At 41.5% G+C, this 21,204-nt stretch overlaps 2 protein-coding genes across 2 annotated transcripts; both read left to right on the top strand.

Annotated features, from left to right (window-relative positions):
* Positions 1-123: 123 nt before the first annotated feature.
* On the top strand, positions 124-12,864 carry ddx46 (DEAD (Asp-Glu-Ala-Asp) box polypeptide 46). Its single transcript, XM_051876967.1, has 23 exons — positions 124-207; positions 1,625-1,810; positions 1,898-1,972; positions 4,037-4,124; positions 4,216-4,384; positions 4,557-4,756; positions 4,960-5,073; positions 5,167-5,332; positions 5,449-5,569; positions 5,839-6,014; positions 6,128-6,249; positions 6,555-6,633; positions 7,389-7,471; positions 7,739-7,903; positions 7,984-8,146; positions 8,556-8,749; positions 8,823-8,960; positions 9,562-9,711; positions 10,081-10,302; positions 10,567-10,785; positions 12,162-12,306; positions 12,393-12,466; positions 12,641-12,864. The coding sequence occupies exons 1-23, from the start codon at positions 191-193 to the stop codon at positions 12,686-12,688; spliced, it is 3,114 nt and encodes a 1,037-aa protein (XP_051732927.1). The 5' UTR covers positions 124-190; the 3' UTR covers positions 12,689-12,864.
* Positions 12,865-13,671: 807 nt separating this feature from the next.
* On the top strand, positions 13,672-20,887 carry c21h5orf24 (chromosome 21 C5orf24 homolog). Its single transcript, XM_051876973.1, is given in 4 exon segments — positions 13,672-14,036; positions 16,209-16,451; positions 16,453-16,808; positions 19,965-20,887. Coding segments are annotated over 3 exon segments (789 nt in total). The 5' UTR covers positions 13,672-14,036; positions 16,209-16,211; the 3' UTR covers positions 20,158-20,887.
* Positions 20,888-21,204: the final 317 nt, after the last annotated feature.

Below are 21,204 nucleotides of genomic sequence, written 5' to 3'. Positions count from 1 at the left end.
CTGTTTGTTTACCCATATTCTTTGCGTTCAGCAGAATAAATAAATTCATACAGGGTTGGAACAACTTGAATGTGAGTAAATGATGACAGAATTTTCATTTTTGGGTGAACTGTCCCTTTAAAGTAAACAGCGGAAGTTGTCATCGCGCAGCCGGATGTGTTTGTGTGTATGAACTCACTACAGCGACATCATGGGACGAGAGTCACGGTAAATCTTTCCATGTTTATTCAGTTTTATTTAAGCTTACCACTTAAATGTTTTCATAATGTTTTCAGTGTGAATTACACGCGTTTATCATGAACGTGTTATTAAAGCCGCTGCGCTGAGAATCAGTTCATGAACTCTGTCAGGCTGAGCTGCGACTAACTCACTAATATACACAACAGCTTTATTAATAACATTCACACGAGCTTAGTGTGGAGTCCCTCAGTGTGTGTGTGAATATCTGTTCTAACTATAGGGGCTTTAGGGTGTTTACATCACAAATAAACAATTTATTTCGTTACGTCATAACGTAGATATAGCAAGCTTCCATGTTTTTTGTTTTTTTGTTTTTGTTTTGTTCTTTTACTTTTTTCTAATTGTTTTGTTGACCTCTGTTGTAAATAATAATAATTTAATTGTTAACAATAATAATAATTAAAGGTGTGCTTCAGTCTGTGTGTATATGATATGGAGCCAGTAAAATAACATTAACAACTGTTAGCTGTTTCTTTAAAATGATTTAACGTCACCATGAAGTCAAAATAGACAATTCTTATTTTTTAATGGAATATTGCAGTGTTTAATATAAATAAATTATTATTTATCAAATTTCACGATTTGATTTGATTTCAATTCACAAGCTTGCGATTCGATTTCGATTCAATTCGACATCGATTCATTTGGAGATATATCAGGTTCAGTTCATGGCAAAAGAAATTCTCTCAGCTAATGCTGTGACCGTACAGAGAGTCAGCTGATACTACAGTTAAAAATAACTGATTAGTATAAGAACACCTTAAATTACACAGAAGGAAGTTTATATAATAATAAAGTTATAATACTAACTTTATAATTACATAATTATATTTCTACTTTAAGTAGAAATCAATATTTTTAATTCAGTCCTACAGGTGCACATCATTACTGTGTTAAATTCATGTTCCTCATAATCTTGAATCAGAATATCTTCTCCTCCCTCTTGCAGCATCTCTTCTCTTCTCTGATGATGAGGGCGGGGCAACCTGTCACTCACATGAGATCCACCAATAGCAAACCACAACCATCCAATCAATTCCCCACAGACAAAATCAAGCCCCACCCTACATTTGTTCTTGTTTGAGAAGCGTTTCACTCAGATATACGACACAATTAGGGATGTGCGCAATGACTAATTTCATTAACGTTTAAATGGAAATTTTGCAAATAGACTGGATTTAGACTAAATGAATTTAAATCAGTCCAAACACTAAAATAAAGTAAATGTCTGTTAGTTACAGGGAAACGAGTGTGCAGTGAGTGTATGATGAGAGAATTCACTTCAAAAAGATCTATAAACACCTTGCACGTGTCATGTGAGGTCAGGCCTCCGGTCAGCTCCTGCTGTGTTCATGTGTTTATGGGACGTGTCATGTTGTCGCAGGCACTACAGGAAGCGCTCCAGCTCGAGGGCGAGGTCAGGCAGCAGGTCTAAGAGCCGGTCGCCGGACTCCAAACGCTCCAAGAAAGATGAGCGGGCCGGATCACGCACCCGGGAGCGCAGCCGGAGGGAACGGACGCGCAGCAGAGAGCGCCGGAGATCCCGCTCCAGAGACCGCAAGAGACCCAGGTCAGGCTCGCGCACACACACACACACACGCACACACACGTCTGCTGCACTCATGTGTCCTAACGGCCCTGTCTCATCTCTTCACAGACGCTCCAGAAGTCGGGACAGGAGACGTGCGAGCCGAGAGCGCCGGAGGAGCAAGAGCAGGAGCAGAGGGAGGAGGTGAGCGTCCATCACACACACACACACACGCACACACACACACACACACACCTGAACACTCATAGAGTGTTTCACAGGTTTACAATAAAAAATGTACTATAAGCTATATATCACCAGCTGCTCATTCTCACTCTCTCTTCTCTCTGACGGTGAAGCGACACACACCAGCTCCTCTCTCTCGCTCTGGTTGAACAGTGCTTGTATTGCATCATTTCACTAATTCCCTCAGGTTCCGCAATCAGACATAGAGCCGCCTCTCAAACAGCGCGTGGGTACCAAGTTAACTTATTTTTGTGGCTTATTGCACTCAAACAGTAAAATACATACAAAATGATGTGACAGTGCCCGTCTTGGCATTAATCAGGTAAATACAGTGAGTTTTGGAGCGTGTTGAGTAACGGTACATTAGGTCCGTGCATCAGCTCTTAAAGCGACAGCAGCCTAATATTCCTCCTGCTGTCTGTCATGATAATTAACGAACACACAGAGAAAATCCCTCTCTGCTCTTGACTCAAACTTTTATAGCTTTAATTGTAAGCATTAATCTGTTTCTAATTTTTACACTGAAGACTATCCAGTGTTATTTTACATTTGAGTACTCAATTTCTGTAGTATTTCTCAGCTGAACACTACTGTTAGACCTGAAAAACTCAACGCCGTGTTTATTTCATTTGTCTTTTTATTCCACATTCATTTGTGCTATCGTTTGCAATTTGTTTATTTGTTCTTTTGTTTTGTAAATTTAGTTCAAAGTTACAATTAAAGCCTCCCTGTGCTGTGTGTAAGCTATTACAACAAAATTACCCAAATTATCAGAAATTGTGAGATAATAATAATGTCTGTATGGCAGTTTTCCCTGTGGTGTCGAAAATGTTTTTTAAAGTATTGCATTGAAGTTAGACAGCACTAAAATATACATTAAATATTTAACTCACAAATTGTTAAAATTCACAATAAAATATTATAGACCATGACAATTTTATTATGTTATACACACACACACGTGTATATGTGTATACAGTATAATAAAGTATGTGTATATATTAGTGCTGTCCAATTGATTAATTGCATCTAACATAAAAATTTGTTTACGTAATATATGTGAATATATATATATATATATATATAGATATAGATATAGATATATATATGTATAAAGATGTGTGTATTTATTGTGTGACACATACATAATATATAAAATTGTAATACACACATTATGTAAACTTTTATGTTAGATGCAATTAATCGATTTGACAGCACTAATATATATATATATATATATATATATATATATATATATATATATATATAATATATGTTTTTTCTCCAGGTCGATATTTTGTGTAGAAATTTGCTATATGAGTCGTGTAAATTCATTGAAGAACTATGAAGAACATTCAGTTACTGGGATTATGAAAGTTAATTATTTATCATTATTTGAAGTAATTATTAATATATTGCCAGTCCTAGTTTTGTAAATAAGCTCTGTCATTACAGCAGAAGTATCAGAAATATCTCGTCAGTAGAGGTGTGTGACATAGATCATCTACGATAACATCATAATTGTTGTTTTAACGATCAGACATTATGGAATATATCGCTCACTTTGCAAAAACCAAACAAAAACACATCTAGAGGGCATACAGTGAGTTTTTACTAATCAAGTTTATTGATTAAATGTAATAATTTGACATAATAAATGATGCATAAGCTACATTTAATTAGGTAAGAAATTTGCTCTTATAAAGGTAAAAATTACCATAAAAGGTAAAAAAACATTTAAACTTATTGGAAAATTTAATTTCTGTCACTGCTGTGAACTGACCACCGCACAGAATATGAAGAATAACACAAACTTTAGGAGTCAGCTGACCACGGCTGTCCTGCACAATAACACACTCAGCAAAACATCATCTGATCATCGTTATCGACAAAATCCCAGAATATCTGGAGGTGTAATGTTCTGTCAGTATCGCACACCTCTACTCGACCGGCCCTCAGACACTGTCTTTGACAGTGAGGGTCCTTGAAATCAAAGAGTCTAATGTGATGCTGACCTTCCAGCAAGGAGAAGTCGGAGAACGGAGAGCAGTCTGCTGACAAGAAGAAGGTGAAGGAGGAGAAGGAGAAGGAGGAGGAGAAGGCTGAAGACGTGAGTGCTGTCTTACTGACTCGTTCAGCTCTCAGACACGCCATGTGAATGAATGAATGAGTGACCTTGTGTTAATTAATGAATCCTGCAGCAAGACTTTGACCAGAACACCCTGGAGGAGGAGATGAGGAAGAGGAAAGAGCGAGTGGAGAAGTGGAGGGAGGAGCAGAGGAAGAAAGCCATGGAGAACATCGGCGAGATCAAGAAAGAGCTGGAGGAGATGAAGCAGGGGAAGAAGTGGAGTCTGGAGGATGATGACGGTCAGTTATGATCACACACACTTCATCACAAACTCTGTGAGATTATCAGTCGTTGTTTTGTTTACTGTGATGTACTGAGTACGAGAGAAGACAGTTTTCACCGTGACTCGTCAGGTTTTACAGATTGAAGGACGAGTTGACCTGACTGTGTGTGAATGTCATGTGTGTCCAGATGATGATGAAGAGACTCAAGCGCCTGCGGAGCCGGACGAGGACGAGCAGGAGAAAGACACAGCGGCTGAGACGGAGGAGGCTGCGCTCATGGAGGAGGAGACCGGAGAGGAGCTCGACCCTCTGGACGCCTACATGGAGGAGGTCAAAGAGGAGGTCAAGAAGTTCAACATGGGCACCATGAAAGGAGGAAACGACAAGGTACTTTCAGTGCTTTGACTTTTTCTTCTGTGGAGCAAAATGTTCACGCTGCTCTTTCCTGTAACCGATTGTATGATGGTGTTTGGAGCTCAGCAGACCCAGCACACATCCACTGCCACTGTAGAAGAGAGCAGCATGAACTCTGATAAACACCACGAGAGAATGAATAAACGATCATTCATTATCACTGTACTGTGTGTCAGCATAAAGGAGGCATGTCTGTGACCAAAGTGGTGACGGTCGTGAAAACCAAGAAGATGCTGCACTCCTCCAAGAAGAAAGGAGAGCTGATGGAGAACGATCAGGACGCCATGGAGGTACAGCCGCTCTTCATCCTCCTCACAGTTCTCATCACTGTGATGCAAACAGTTCTCACTTTCATATGTGTGTGTGTGTGTGTGTGTGTGTAGTATTCATCAGAGGAAGAGGTCGTGGACCTGCAGACGGCCCTCACAGGCTTTCAGACCAAACAGAGGAAAGTTCTGGAGCCTGTGGATCATCAGAAGATCGAATATGAATCCTTCCGCAAGAACTTCTACGTGGAGGTGCCGGAGCTGGCTCGGATGACCCCTGAAGGTCTGCTGCACAAAACACTCTAACCTTTACTGATGACATCGTTCATTCGTTCACACAGCAGTTTACCCATGATCCTTTGGCACCGTTTGTTCATGGATGCGTTTCCTCCGTTCCAGAGGTGAATGAATACCGTCTAGAGCTGGAGGGGATCATCGTCAAAGGCAAAGGATGTCCGAAGCCCATCAAGACATGGGTGCAGTGTGGGATATCCATGAAAGTGCTGAACGCAATGAAGAAGTGAGTATGAACGCTCTCTCAGACGTTCACCAGACTGAGTCAGTGTTCTTCAGTTATGTTTCATTTTACTGCATTATTGATTTGACCGCACTGATACTACTGAGAACAAAACCGCTGAAACTGAACTTGTTTCATAACTGATGAACTTTACACGGTTATTGATCTGAACTGAATCAACACTGATCTCAATAATGACACCATTAGCAGATATTTGTGACTTGACTTGTAACCAGAATTCCTCTTTGCCCTTTTCTAACTATCATAACAAGACACAACTATGAGAAGCCGACCCCGATCCAAGCCCAGGCCATTCCGGCCATCATGTCGGGACGCGATCTCATTGGCATCGCTAAAACAGGAAGCGGAAAGACCATTGCCTTCCTGCTGCCGATGTTCCGGCACATATTAGACCAGCGGCCGCTAGGAGAGGGGGAAGGACCCATCGGTATGTTCCCGAATCCACCTCAATAACAGCACAAGTGTTTCACTGTACACAGTAAGTGCACTGAACCGAACCCTGATATGAGTGTGACCTGCTTCTCTTGTGTTCTGCTGCAGCCGTGATCATGACCCCCACGCGAGAGCTGGCTCTGCAGATCACCAAAGAGTGCAAGAAGTTCTCCAAGTCTCTGGGTCTGCGTGTGGTGTGTGTGTACGGAGGCACGGGCATCAGCGAACAGGTGTGTGATGAAGGACCGTTCACACCGAGGACCAGAACTATAACCATGAAGATATAGTAGTCCACACTATCCAGCTGATGAACAATAAAAACATTGACAGCCAATCAGAATCCATCCTGCTTTAAAGAGCTCGAGCGTTTAAAGCGGCAGACGACAGAACTGCAGCGCTCTCTTGATAAACAGACTGATATCGTTTGTTGGTGTGGACGCTGATATAGTTCTCGTCCTTCGTGTGAACAGACCTTATGACCTCACGTTTCTCCTGTCACAGACAATCTGTTCTAAGTCAGTGTTTTGTCTCTCAGATCGCGGAGCTGAAGCGAGGTGCAGAAATCATAGTGTGCACTCCTGGACGGATGATCGACATGTTGGGCGCCAACAGCGGTAAGTGTGTGTGTGACCCGTGTGTGTTTGTGCTTCAGCTGCTCAGGTTACCTTCAGAGGATTGTTCTGGGCTCAATACGAGTTCAGCGTGTTTGGCCACTCACACTAGTCTCATGTCAGCTGGTGTGCCCTTCTGTTTTGTGGCTGTACTTACAGACTGTATTTCAGCACATGTCACAATGCTACAGTTGTTTGCCTTTTAGGAAAAGTTGAAATGGTCACAAATGCTGCTGAATGTAGTGTATTGAACCTGGAACAATCCTCTAAACCTTCAGCAGTGTGTGACTACTTCAGAAATGCATGAATGTCAGCCACAGGTAGGCAGATCTCAAAACACCCAGAATCCAGTGCAGTGACATTCAGACCCGTCTGGACAGTTTCATTGGCCGTTAGTGTGCTGTGAGTGAGGATAGAGAAGGGCGCAGTGGATGTGTTGGTTTGGTTTCCACACATGCGAGGTAATCTCTAATATGTTTCTTTCATAGGTCTCAATCCCATCAGATAGCGCTCGGGCGGCTTCCTCTCATTTAATGTATGATGTGGCTCTTATGAGTTTTACAGGTTCTTCGTGGCCCTGAGATGGTACGCGAGAACGTCTCGATCAGTTGGCCCACTCTTGAGTTTACCAGGAGTAATTTGGCTGTAGTGTTTGAACGAACTTTACTTCCTGTTAAAGCCGTGTTTGCTTTTGAGCTGATGGTAAATGTTGTTATCCACTGCATTCATTCTGCTAAATCTGGTGTTGTGCTACTCAGGTCGAGTGACCAATCTGCGCAGAGCTACGTATGTGGTGATGGACGAAGCTGACCGAATGTTCGATATGGGCTTTGAACCGCAGGTCAGTCTCTCTTGTGTTACACTAAAGATACATATATTTATATATATTAGGGCTGTCACTAGCGATTATTTTGGTAATCGGTTGATTATTTGACGATTAATCGGGCAATCAGATAAGTGAACATTAGCCTTTAAAATGATTTAAATGCATATATAATAACCACTTCCGGTGTTTTGACGGTTAATCGACAGATAAATCGCAATCAAAATAAAAATCGAATTTAATCGAGGACTCTAGCTCTGAGTGGTTGATGTGTGTTTGTTTCAGGTGATGCGTATCGTGGATAACGTCAGGCCCGACCGGCAGACCGTCATGTTTTCCGCCACATTTCCACGGACGATGGAGGCCTTGGCCCGCAGGATCCTGTCCAAGCCCATCGAGGTGCAGGTGGGCGGCAGGAGTGTGGTGTGTTCAGACGTGGAGCAGCACGTGGTGAGTCCCACTCGTCTCTCCAGCTGGGAATGAAAGCGTCTGTGTGTGTCAGTGAGAAGCTCAAGCTGTGTGTTTGACAGATTGTGATCGAGGAGGAGAAGAAGTTCCTGAAGCTGCTGGAGATTCTGGGTCACTATCAGGAGAAGGGATCCGTCATCATCTTCGTGGACAAGCAGGAGCACGCCGACAGCCTCCTGAAGGACCTGATGAAGGCCTCGTACCCCTGCATGTCGCTGCACGGAGGTCAGAGACGGCACGCTTCACCACTCTTCACGCATTCACTAATATCAACTAACATCTGCCAGTGTTTATTCATCATTTTTCAGATCAGTTCATAAAAATACAACTGTTCATTAGTTCAACTTTTGATTTTAATAATGTATTAGTAAATGTTGAAATGAATCTTTAATTGATAGGTTATGTTAACTAATGTAGTGTGCTTATCAAGCACTCGAGTACTTCCGACAGCGCTGACTAGTGGTTGAAGTAGTCGACTACCTGACTAGTCAATGCAAGTCATAGTGTAGAGTAATACAGTTTAAATTAGGACTGCTACAGTAATACTTTTTGTGCACAATAATAGTTGGGGGATGATGGGATGTTGTTAAGAGTTTCAGATGTGTTGCGATATGTTGCTGTGCTCTTTATCCAGGCATTGACCAGTACGACAGGGACAGCATCATCAACGACTTCAAGAACGGAGCCTGTCGGCTGCTGGTGGCCACCTCCGTCGCCGCACGAGGCCTGGACGTCAAGCACCTCATCCTGGTGGTCAACTACAACTGCCCCAACCACTATGAGGACTACGTGCACCGCGCCGGACGCACGGGACGAGCCGGCAACAAGGTGAGTCCGAGCGGATCCGCCACACGCTTGATCCGTGACGGGAGAGAGGCTCACGTGTGGCTCTGTGTTTCAGGGTTTCGCGTACACGTTCATCACTGCAGACCAGGTGCGATACTCCGGCGACATCATCAAAGCCCTGGAGCTGTCCGGATCGCCCGTTCCCCCCGAGCTCGAGCAGCTCTGGACCGGCTTCAAAGAGCAACAGAAAGCTGTAAGAGACGCTCACGCTTCCTGTTCACTGAGTCGTTTGATAGAGTCTGTTAGACACGACACTGCAGGTCAAAGTCTTTCCCCAGCTGATTAATCACAGTTTTTAATCTAATTAATTACATGTGCCAATTAATTAATCAAATGAATCGATACTGGCTGAGAAATTTCCCTCAAATCATAAAGTCATTATTGTGTTAGATGAGAAATTACAAAAAGTAGCTTTAGTAAGAAATATTTTGATTCAACACAGAATTTATTACACAAACTTTTAAAGCTACAATTTTGATTTTTTTTCAGAAGCTGTTTGATACAGCTTAGAGGTGCATGAATATTAATGAAAAATGAAATACTCTAAATATGAAAATAAAACCACCAGTAGGTGGCGGCAAGTCACTGTCTTAATGAGTGAGTCATTGAATCATTTATTCAACTGATTCGTTCAAACGGCTGATTCATTTAGGACCAAAGCAAGTGGCCGTCTTCTAGTCTGAAACAAGACACATTATGGAAGCAAAACATGTCTGTAGTGTCTCATCTTGAACAGTCATGTGTCGTCGTGCCGGGGTCATTGATGTCTGTTATGTGTGCTGTTGTTCCCGCAGGAGGGCAAGAGCATCAGGAGCAGCAGCGGATTCTCCGGGAAGGGCTTCAAGTTCGACGAGACCGAACATGCGCTCGCCAACGAGAGGAAGAAGCTGCAGAAAGCTGCGTTGGGTCTGCATGACTCTGACGATGATGACGCGGCTCTGGACGTGAGTCTGAACCACCACCATCACTCTGTCATCGTTCACTCGCCCTTACATCGAGGGCTTAGACCACACTCGTCACATCCGACAGTCAAACTAGTACCTGTTCGGCAGTGATCAGTAGTGTAGATCTGAGGTCTGGGTGGGTTTATGTTCAAAGTTATTTTAAAGTGACACGAAATCGACGAAATCGATTTTCCAGATGTCTTCTTTCATTGCACTCATAACATGTTAATACACAGCCTCAGATGTATAACTCAGCTGAAGCCTGACAGATGTGGTACAAGTAAACGTTTTCACCGCAGTCGTGATGCTGTTGGACTGTGAGCTTGTGTTTGTGAACCGTGATTGAAGGCTGGTGTTCTCTGTTCTCAGATCGACGAGCAGATCGAGAGCATGTTCAACTCTAAGAAGCGTGTGAAGGACTTCTCGGCCCCGGGCGGCGCTGCGGGAGGAGCTTCTGGCGGCATGAGCGGAGCCGTGACCGCCGTCTCCGGCCTGAGCACTCCCTCTGCTGGAAACATCCAGAAACTGGAGATCGCCAAGAAACTGGCGGCCAGGATACAGGTGCAGAAGAATCTGGGTGCCGAGGCACAGGTGAGCACAGACACTACACCACCGTATTAGATCACACAACGCACGTCTGCTGAATGAAACTGGACATGAAAGTTTAGTTTTGACAGCCATAATTCTAAAACAGATCATTCTGTAATAACATATTCAGAGAATGGCTTCTCTCCTGCTGTTGTGATGCAGTTTCCTTTAATGTAAATGAATGAATAACCTCAGGTCTTTAGCACAGCTCACAATTCAGAAGGATGAAATCACTGGAGTTGTGACACATGCAGTCATTGATTTCAGGATGTGATGCAGCAGGCGACAAATGCCATTTTGCGCGGCGGGACAATGATCGCGCCCTCAGTCTCGGCCAAGACCATTGCGGAGCAGCAGGCGGAGAAGATCAATGCTAAACTCAACTACACGCCTGTGGAGAAGCTGGAGGAGGACCGACAGGCCGCAGAGGCCGCCGAAACCGTCAAGAGATACGAGGAGGAGTTAGAGATCAACGACTTCCCTCAGGTGCGCCTCTCTCTCATCTCGTGAACCACACACACCCACCGACCTCATCCAGACAAATCGGGCTGCGATTATCCTTCCCAGAGCAGGAATCCCAGAACGAGTCGAGAGAAACTGGAGTATAAACATGTTCGCTCAAGTAACGGCACTCGTCTGTCGATTATTGATCGTTAACTCGTTTGTATTCCCAAAAACCTTCTTTAACCCTCTGGTGCTGTTCACGTCTGTCAAAAATTACCCTTTTTTTTTTTTTTTTTTAATGAAATGATTGTACTACATTTTAGTTCGATAATGTTTATTAATTAATATTTTGTATTTTTAGGGTATTTTATGGTACTAATTTATACTTATGCAGTAGTTATAATCCATTTATTCACTTTTTGAGCACAGACCTGAAGATGAAATTTCCAACTTTCATAAATCTTAAAAGTTTGGTCTCTTTTTAAAGAATACGCTTGGCAGATTATTGCTGAAGTGAAAAAACGTTTGAAAAAGTGAACTTGAAAAAGTTAACAAATTTTTCATTTATTATGAAAAATGCACAAAAATACCATTTTCAATTTTTTATGAAATATATATTTTTCAAAACATGTTTTACTCTAAAACTGTGAGGAAATCAAAGCTAAAATCTAAAAACTAAATCTAAATAAGTTCCAAATTTGAGGCTGATATCTCAAAAAATGAGCTTTCAGTCAGATTTTGTTTGGCCGCAGTACCAAACGCTTCCACTAGATGAAATTCATTTCCCTTTCATTTTGACCGTGAGGAGCACAAGTGTGGCTATTTTTTTTCAGGACTATTTAAACTTTTCAAATCATGTCTATGATTTTTGTGTGTGTGTGTGTGTGTGTGTGTGTGTGTGTTCACACAGCAAGTGTCAAAACCTTTAACAAGTTTCGTACCATTCCGATGAAGCAAAAAAATTCAAAAAATGTTTTTTTTCAATTTTTCGGTCAAAAATGGCCGAACAGCACCAGAGGGTTAAGAATCTGTTTTTCTTAATATTAAGTTTAAAGGCAAAACTTGAGATGAATTTGATTTCCTCGTTAATAACCTCTTGAAGTTATACAGATAACCTCTTCGACTTCAGTCTCTGAGAGGAAGACGTTTAATTAATTCATTAATTGACACTCACTACATATGACACACATTACTGTTATTAGGGATGTCAGCAAGTTCTGTGATGTGACACATGATCGATCATGGAAATAATGATCAATCAAGTAACTTTTTGGTATATTTTGTTAACTAAAGTCAGGCGTGTCACTGACAGTGAAGCAGTGTGCAGACGCTCGAGCGTGTGTGTGTGTGTGTGTGTGTGTGTGTGTGTGTGTGTGTGTGTGAGAGGACAGACTGACTGACGCTCTTTGCTCTCACAGACGGCCAGATGGAAGGTGACGTCGAAAGAGGCTCTTCAGCGCATCGGCGAGTATTCAGAGGCCGCCATCACCATACGAGGAACCTACTTCCCCCCGGGCAAAGAGCCCAAAGAGGGCGAGCGCAAGATCTACCTGGCCATCGAGAGTACGTGACGCTTCCTCTGTCTCCGTGTGATTCACACGCTCAGAGCTTCTGATTCAGTGACTAACCCATGTGTGTCTCGTCGACAGGTGCGAACGAACTGGCCGTGCAGAAGGCCAAAGCAGAGATCACACGCCTCATCAAAGAGGAACTCATCCGCTTGGTACGGTGATGTCATTTCCTGCTCACTTTTATGCAATAAGTGCATCATATTAAATGATTAATTAAAATATTAGTACACAGTAGATAAAGTGGGAGCAGTATTTGTTATTAAACGCATTATATTGTGCTGTACAGAGTCGTTTGTCTGACTCACTGTCGTCTTCTTCCCTTTCAGCAAAACTCGTACCAGCCGACCAGCAAAGGCCGGTACAAGGTTCTGTAGAGCCGGAGCGGATCAGCGCTGGTGTTTCTTTATTATTCCCACAATGCTTTTGTTTTGTCAGCTGATTTCTGGAAGTTTTTATCCATTGTTTCTTGCTCCTGTTGAATATTTTAGAAAACTCCATGTAATTGAATTGTGAACTTCATTTGGAAATAAATTGTTTTTTTCCTTCTATATTTCCTTGTTCCGTTTCAGACATTTTCATCACGATTTTACGTTTTACCTGATACTGTCATTTAGCCGTTCGTCAACAATATTGAGTCTCAGGCGATGAACGGTAATAGGAAGAAAACACATTTTGATGCAAAGAATGTTGTAATTTTACGTTCATTACACACATTATGATGATCTGTCAGGATTTGTATAAACGATAAGAAACATTAAATGTGTGAGTTACAGAAGTTACACTGTAAGTTACAGAAGTTTGTTACATGTAAGCGTTATAAATATGAAGGCAGAAATGCAGCTGTAATTAGACAGTACATGATTGTCATAATCATCTCCAGAAGTATTATCATACTAGAAAATGATTATCAGACTATAATATTAGATGGTTTGCCTTGATACTTCTATTCTATACAGTGCTGCTCATTATTTTGCAAATTCATGTACTTATATATTACATATTTATGACGATGGTTGTGGTTTGCTATTGGTGGATCTCATGTGAGTGACAGGTTGCCCCGCCCACATCATCAGAGAAGAGAAGAGATGCTGCACGAGGGAGGAGAAGATATTCTGATTCAAGATTACCAGGAACATGAATTTAACACAGTAATGATGTGCACGATTGGATTTGTTGAGTTCAAATATTGACACCTGTCAATCAAAACTGAATCGCCTCAGGAATGCTCTATTCAATGCTGCATCCAGTAAATCACAAACGGCTGTGATTGGTCCGTCCTGCCCAGCGCTGAGAAAAGTAACGGCTGCCGCGTGTCAGCAGTGTCTGCATCAGCTGCTCCTGAATAATGACAGACACTTACAGACGCTCAATTGAAAACACACTGAAGAGTTAAAACAGATTGAGCATTATTTATCTCCGTCGTGCAAGAATAATTAAACTCCACCACTTTCAATGCAGCGCCATCCGCTGCGCGCAGCACTCAGTGCGCATGCGCATTTCCCTTTTCATTTCTTAATATTTAATATCAATGGCTGACGCTCGTTTCTAAAGCATCTCTTAAAATTAGGAAGAAAGCTTTGACACATTTTCTGAACATCAAGGTGAACGTCAATCTCTTTGATTTTATTCGATCCTAATCAGTCAAAATTCACCCGTAGCACCAAAATGGGACAGAAATGTCACATTTAACCCTTTCCGTTCCACTGTCGACATTAAAGCGAGGTACAGTCATTCATCATCTCTTTAAAAACAAATGATGTTGCTGTAAGTTTGCATGGACTGAGATGTGTGTTTCGTCAAATCAAATGTGTCTTTTACTTCGAGACTGTATTTGTCAGACACATAGAGGACAACAATAGGGGCTTTGTCATGTGTGCAGATGACAGTTGTGTGCCTTTATCATGTAATATGTCACATTTAACGCTATGCATGCTCATATAGCCCTGACTGATGCATGATCTGTCTTTATTAACTGTTATAAGACCTTGTAAAACAGAAGCTATTCTTTCACACACACATATGAAGATGAGCACTTGTATACCAGCTGTTGTCTGAAAGAGTTTAAACCGAACACTTGAAGACCCCATGAAATCAAAGAGCTTGATCAAGTCATCCTGAAAGTTGAGCATTTTGACAATTTAGCATAATAATAGATTATAAAGGTCCATTCACACCAAAGAATAATGATAACAATAACGTTTTCATAATCGTCGAAACCACAACTAACACAATAACTGCACAGAATAATAATATCACTCGAATTACTTTCAGAACTATTTTTTTCCAGCTAATGAATATTAAAAAACATTGACAGCCAATCAGAATCCATCCGGCTTTAAAGAGCTCGAGCATTTAAAGCGACAGACACCAAAACTGCAGCGCTTATAATAAACAGTTATCGTTAAAGTTCTTGGTGTGAATGGGCCTTAAAGGGTTAGTTCACCCAAAAATGTAATTTCTGTCATTAATTACTCACCCTCATGTTGTTCCACACCTGTAAGACCTTCGTTCATCTTCAGAACACAAATTAAGATATTTAACTCTTTCCCCTCCAGCATTTTTGAAAAAAGTTCCCAGCACCAGGATTTATTTATCATTTTCATGTTTCATTTCCAGAATATTTTATTGTATGAATATCTGAAAATGCAATATATTAAAAAGAAAGAACAGAGCCTCTGCTTTTGAACAAACAAAACATATTATATACATGCAATCTTTTTTTATCAACACTTGAATATGGGTAAGTTTTGTAAAAAAAAAAAAAAAAATTGTTTTTTGAAAAAAAAAAAACGTTTGCAAAAAAAAAAAAAGAAAATCATGTTTTGTCCTGGGTCGACATTTCATTCAGTAATGTAAGGCAGTTTTGATTTATATGCTGATGATCGCATTATTTTACATGTGCATATGATTACATATGCTATCGCTTGTTTCTGCTTCTTCTTCGCCTGTGTTTTGATCAGGAGATTCAGTACTCTTTCAGAAGAGGCGTAACAGCGCCCCCCTATGTATAACACTGAAAACATGGATTGAAGGAAAATTCCATCAATGGCGGAGAAAGAGTTTGAGCTATTTCTGTCCCTCCATTGACAGCTACGCAACTACCACTTCTGACACTTTGACAGTTTAGTTCAGATTTCCTGAAGAGACTCAATCACTTTATATGCTGAACAGATTTAATTTAGGCTTTATTCACATATAAACATTCATCAGGTGTGGTAAACAGAAGCTCATGTTCGCTTGACGTGTGAGAACCAGTGAGATTCATCCTTGTGCGTCAAGCAAGTACGGTTGAGCTTTTGTTTATGTTCTCTGATCAGTGTTTCTATGTGAATAAAAGCCTAAATTCAATCTGTTCATCATATAAAGTGATCGAGTCTCTTCAGAAAATTTGGACTAAACCATTCAATTCATATGGATTATTTTTACAATCTCTTTATGAACTTTTTGAAGTGTCAAAGTGGTAGTTGCGTAACTGTCAATGGAGTGTACAGAACAGGCTCAGATTTTATCAAAAATATCTTAACTTGTGTTTCAAAGATGAATGAAGGTCTTACGGGTGTGGAACGCCATGAGGGTGAGTAATTAATGACAGAATTTTTATTTTTAGGTGAACTAACCCTTTAAGAAACATTGATGACTCATCTCGTAATCGGCAAACTTTTTTCCAAAAAAAATTGGACAGGCAAGCAGCAAATCATGCTTCACGACTGTGACATAAACTAAAGCCTACTGGCTGCTTTTTTAAAACTGGGAACGAGTCCTTCGATTCGTGCTACCCTAGCTTCCTGTTTCAACAGGAAATAGACTGCACTCATACAGCGGTTTCATGGAGTCTTTAACCACACAGGAACAGAGTCAAAGCCGTTGTTATACACATGTCTCGTGTGTCAACAGAAGATGATGCGTCAGGTGTCCGGCGGCAGCGGCGAGTACTGCGTGGACGGCAGGCCCTCGTGTTTAGCAGAGGACGGGAGACTCTCGCCCAGTCACTTTGATTTGTGCCCCACCAAGTTCTATCAGTCGTCCCCTCCTCAGCGCTCTCGACCGATGTGCTTCGCCTACCTGCCGCCGCCGGCCCCGGCCGTCCTCAAATCCACCTCGTGCCGCGAGGAGCCGCGTCTGCCGCAGGGGCCCACAGGGCGCTCAGGGAAACCACAAAAGCGGGGACTCTAAAAAGAAGGGAGCGTCTGGGAGGTCTGGGAAACGCGGCCGGCCGGCCGGAACCACCAAATCAGCCGGTTACAGAACCAGCACGGGCAGACCGCTGGGCACCACCAAGGCCGCCGGGTTTAAGACCAGTCCGGGCCGGCCGCCGGGCACCACCAAGGCCGCGGGCTATAAAGTGAGTCCCGGTCGGCCGCCCGGCAGCATAAAGAGCCCGTCTCGCCTGGGGAAGCTGAGCTACAGCGCCTGCAGCGGAGCCGCCTTCCCCTACAGCATCATGAACAAACCTGCGGCGTGTGAGGCTGCGCTGAAGGAGGAGGCAGCTGCAGAGTAAACCACACTTTTCTTCTCACATTACCTTCACTTTAATGCAAAATGTTCACGCTGCTGTTTTGCATATAATAAGCCTGAAGATAGTATTATAGCAGTATTCAAAAAGTTGGCAACCTGTGGCGAGACGCAGGAACCAGTAGTGTGAATATTTGGTGTCACTACAGTGCAGTCCACTTGAGTCGTGACGTTCGGAACACCATTTCCGGCTCCAAGCTTCCGCTCGTCTCATGTGATAATAATATCTCAACAGTCGTGTATGAGCACTCTTGATTCATCTTGCTCATATAAACGCAGTATGTATACTACAGTATCCGGGCTTTAACGATTCATAAAAGATGAGTGGTTGTCTGTCCATCTGGGATTTCAGTATGAAGATAAAGATCAGGATGGTGATTTTTCAGTATAGCGGTGAGTGTATGTTAGCACCTTTTGTTTTTGGACCCAGAAATGGTTATCTCGTAACGTTAAACTAGGAGAGGATAGATTTGAGAGCTACAGTGAATATCGACTAACATTTGAGTCTGTTCCTCACACTGACTTCAGAAGACTTGAGTGATAATAACTACTTTTATGAGAGCCGGGCGCGAGTGTTGTGACAAAAGACAGTAGAACCCATTATAATCAGTGATGCTGTCTACACTGGATGCGGCGAGACATGACAGATCCGCGGCAGTAAACCAATGTCCTGTTCTACTTCTGACAAACTCCAGGAGCTTGTGCTACTTCTGACATCAAGGACAAATGGATATGCAGCGGTCACTTTGACGCGTCCAGTGTAGACAGAATCAAGCCGCACATTCAGAGAGAGACTGACCACTGCAGAGCTCCAGCTCCTAAACCTACCCATAACCCTAAACCTAAACTAACCAGGTCAAGCCCCACCCATTGCGTCCAGAGAGGGGAACTGGACGTCATTTAGCTCTGCAGTGAGCGCCACTGACATTAGGACACGACTGTCTGAATTCGCCCCCTAGTGGCAGTTGTAATGAACTTTCACCATGATGGTACGCGGCAGCATGGGAGAGAAGCTCATTTTCTTCTCGCTGTCTCTGCGTATCTAGCCTAGTATTTCCATGCAGTTGTATTATTCCGCATTTTCCAGTGACATTAACATTTGTTAACATAAACTAACAATAAACAAAGATAAAGGAAGAGCCTTTATGCTCCGAACATTCACTATGGTGAATGCAAACAATAAGCAGCTATGCCTATAGGACTGCCCATCATTTTGGAGGGAACTTATGGGAATATAAATATTAAATTAATAATTTATTACCCATCAACAACTATGCATTTTTAAAAGTATCATGTGTTTCTGATAAAGTTAAACAAAAAAAACATTAATAATTCTCATCTGACCTCACGTACACTGATTTGATTGGAATATATTGGAATCTGGTTGGCGTTACACGAACTGTGTAGTTGCTGTAGTTCTTTTAATGCATCCAAAGCTCAAATTGGATCCGAAAATGGAGTCCAGACCTTAAATTTACTGAAAGTCTTTGGGATGTGCTGGAGGAGACTTCACAGTGTCACCTCTTGCATTGTCAATACATCTGTGACCAAAAATTGATGCACCATTTATTTCAACAAGACATGCATCAATTTTTGGTCAGTATGATGTATTGTCAATGCAAGAGGTGACTGTAAAGTCTCCTCCAGCACATCCCGAAGACTTTCAGTGAATTTAAGGTCTGGACTCAGAGGTGCCAATATAACATGCTAGAAAGAAACATAATAATGCAATGATGATCCAATCAGAGACTCTAAGCATTTGCTGATTTAAATCCAAATGGCGACTTTTTTTTTGGCCAGGCAGTGTATTAGCATTTTTTTATTTTTTTTTTAAGAATTTTCGCAAAAAAGCTCTGTTGTTAATAGTGTAGATGTATGAAGACGTATGAAGTTACTTTCAAACCAAGCACCTTTCTATTGGTCAAATTCACATGACCAACTTTAGCATGAGCGATATCCTCTTGGGGAAAAACTCCAGATCGCACAGATAGTAAACACCTCTGAACTCCTATTGGTCCGTGGCAATGATGTAATAGGTGGGTGTGGCTCCGAGGCTCCGCCTTCTTTGAGGTGTAAATCTTCTCCGGTGTGGTGAGAAATCGAGTCCCCCCAGGAATCGGGTCTCCTTTAGGACTCGAGTGATCCCATTAGTTCAACAGACATTTAATGGGTAGAATTTTTAACGCCTGATTATAATTCCTGCAAAATCACGTTATGATTTATATTGTTTAAAATGTGTTATAATGACCATTACATTACAAAGTTCATATACTAGTATATAACTGAAGCTATAGGTTGTGAAATCAAGCATTTCTTGTTCTTACTGTTTTTTAGTCAGCTTATGTACTAGTATAGCAAACATCTACCCGATTAGCCTGCTAGCTTAGCTTATATTGCTTTTTGCTTCCAATATCTGCTTCCAGTTTGTTTTATTATGCAATACAAGGCATTTATTTTATATTTCAAGCAAGTTGTTTGTGCACATAATGTAATAAACATAAATAGGTTATAATTAGTCAAGACATCACGATAACAACTTTTAATCAGGCATTACCGCCTGGGTCCTAAAGGAGACCTGATTCCTGGGGGGGACTCGATTTCTCATGACACCAGTTCATTTCTTCTGTTCAGACACGAGTAAAATTATGAACATACTGGACATCCGTACTGAAGCTGTGATTCTAACTGAAAGAGACTCTGACACTGTTAATCATGTTTAATTCTGTAAAGCTGCTGCTGTGAATCAATCTACTGTATGAAGTGCTGCATAAATAACCGTGACGTGACTGAATCTCAGAGCCGCTGCAGACGTTTCCACATCACTGTGATCTGATGCTTTCTGATCTGCTGTTTTCTCATTTTTGTTGTGTTAATTTGTTATTGAGGGGAAAGTGTGCAGCACATATTTACATATTCATCTGATCACCGGCGTCGTGATGTTCACTAACAGTATAATCGCTGCTCATGTATTTCAAACTTCCTTTTACCCCTGAACGAAGAACGAAACAGAGCTTCGCCGTGAGTACATCGGGGCCTTTAGCGTAGGGCTACATGTTTCATTCTGAAAACTTTTGTTCAGTAAGTCTCAGATTTTGTGGGTTTTTCATGAAATCATGTCTGTCTCTTCTTCTGGTCTAGAACACCAAAAATGTTGCTCCAAGCTCCTCAGTTCCTCCTCAGCGGCTTCCCCCTACGAAACCAAAAAACGCCTCCTCCAGTCGCCGTCATGCCGTCCGAGGGCTTCTCCCCAGCAGCCGTGTGTCCGGATGGCAGTCCGTCCAGGAGCGGCCTGACGTTACCGCTGCACAGCGCTCTCCCGTCCTACTCATGAGTCCGGCGTGCTTTCGTTTGTCACACCCGCTGACTGGACACGGTTCTGAAACTGTACATACGTGTGAGTTCAGCACATGTGATCGCTCTGAATGTCACTGCATGTCACGTTGGGTTGTTAGGCTTGATTTACACACGATAATGAAGAGTGCAATATGTCCATTGGTGTTGTCCATCACTCCAGCACTCCACCAAAGAACTTCAGCAGCTTTCTATAATGATTCTAGATTCCTATGATGAACAGATGAAACATGCACTCTTAATCACACCTGTCAATCATTACACGTCTTGTAATAGTTCCTTTTGTACTGTATTTACTATTCCGGCTCTGATGATTCATATTGGTGTGTGGGAATGCTGTCATGTGATGTAAAATGTTCTTATTGGTTTAATATCACACTGATTCAGTGGTAAGTGTAGCCTGTAAGTAACAGTGTATGGCGTTCAGAACAGGTTTATGTTATTAATATTTGTTATATTCACATAATCAGTGACGTGGGCTTTTAATTTTCTCTTTGATTTACTTTGTAATACAGTTAGATTACGAATGTTTGTGAATGTTTTATTAAAATGTAACTACAATCAAGGAAATCTAATTGATGTTTATTTCGATACAAAGCATGGCATTTTATTTTATTGAAGTGGTGAAAAATAGAAATAAAAGTACTAATGTAAAGAACATAAGCAAATTATAAAATAGGCCAATAAAATAAATATAGTGTACAAACTGATATCATAGTTTTAGTTTTTGATATAGAGTGTATGTTTTGACATAAAAAAACTTTTTTTTTCAGTCAATTCCCACATGAAAAAATACTAGTGTTTTTGAACCATACTATATAAATTGTAGTATACTGTATATATTATAGTATTTACACCTTGTTAATGAATGTTACAGTATACTGTAGTATTAATTATAGTGAACTGATAAACTGTAATAAATACTGTAGTATACTTTAGGTTTTACTATAGTAAACTGTATTGTAGTATATAGTTGTAGAAAACTGCGTACAGTATTGGGTAAAGTAATTTGTTTATATTACTATAG

Source organism: Ctenopharyngodon idella, chromosome 21 (genome assembly GCF_019924925.1).
Source record: "Ctenopharyngodon idella isolate HZGC_01 chromosome 21, HZGC01, whole genome shotgun sequence".
Taxonomy (NCBI): domain Eukaryota; kingdom Metazoa; phylum Chordata; class Actinopteri; order Cypriniformes; family Xenocyprididae; genus Ctenopharyngodon; species Ctenopharyngodon idella.
This window is presented reverse-complemented; position numbering and strand designations above follow the sequence as displayed.

What these genes read in the sequence shown, in the direction of transcription:
- ddx46 (XM_051876967.1), top strand. An exon ending in GCACGGGCATCAGCGAACAG is followed by an intron (nt 6,250 to 6,554) that starts GTGTGTGATGAA and finishes TTTGTCTCTCAG; the next exon opens with ATCGCGGAGCTGAAGCGAGG. An exon ending in AAGAGGAACTCATCCGCTTG is followed by an intron (nt 12,467 to 12,640) that starts GTACGGTGATGT and finishes CTTCCCTTTCAG; the next exon opens with CAAAACTCGTACCAGCCGAC.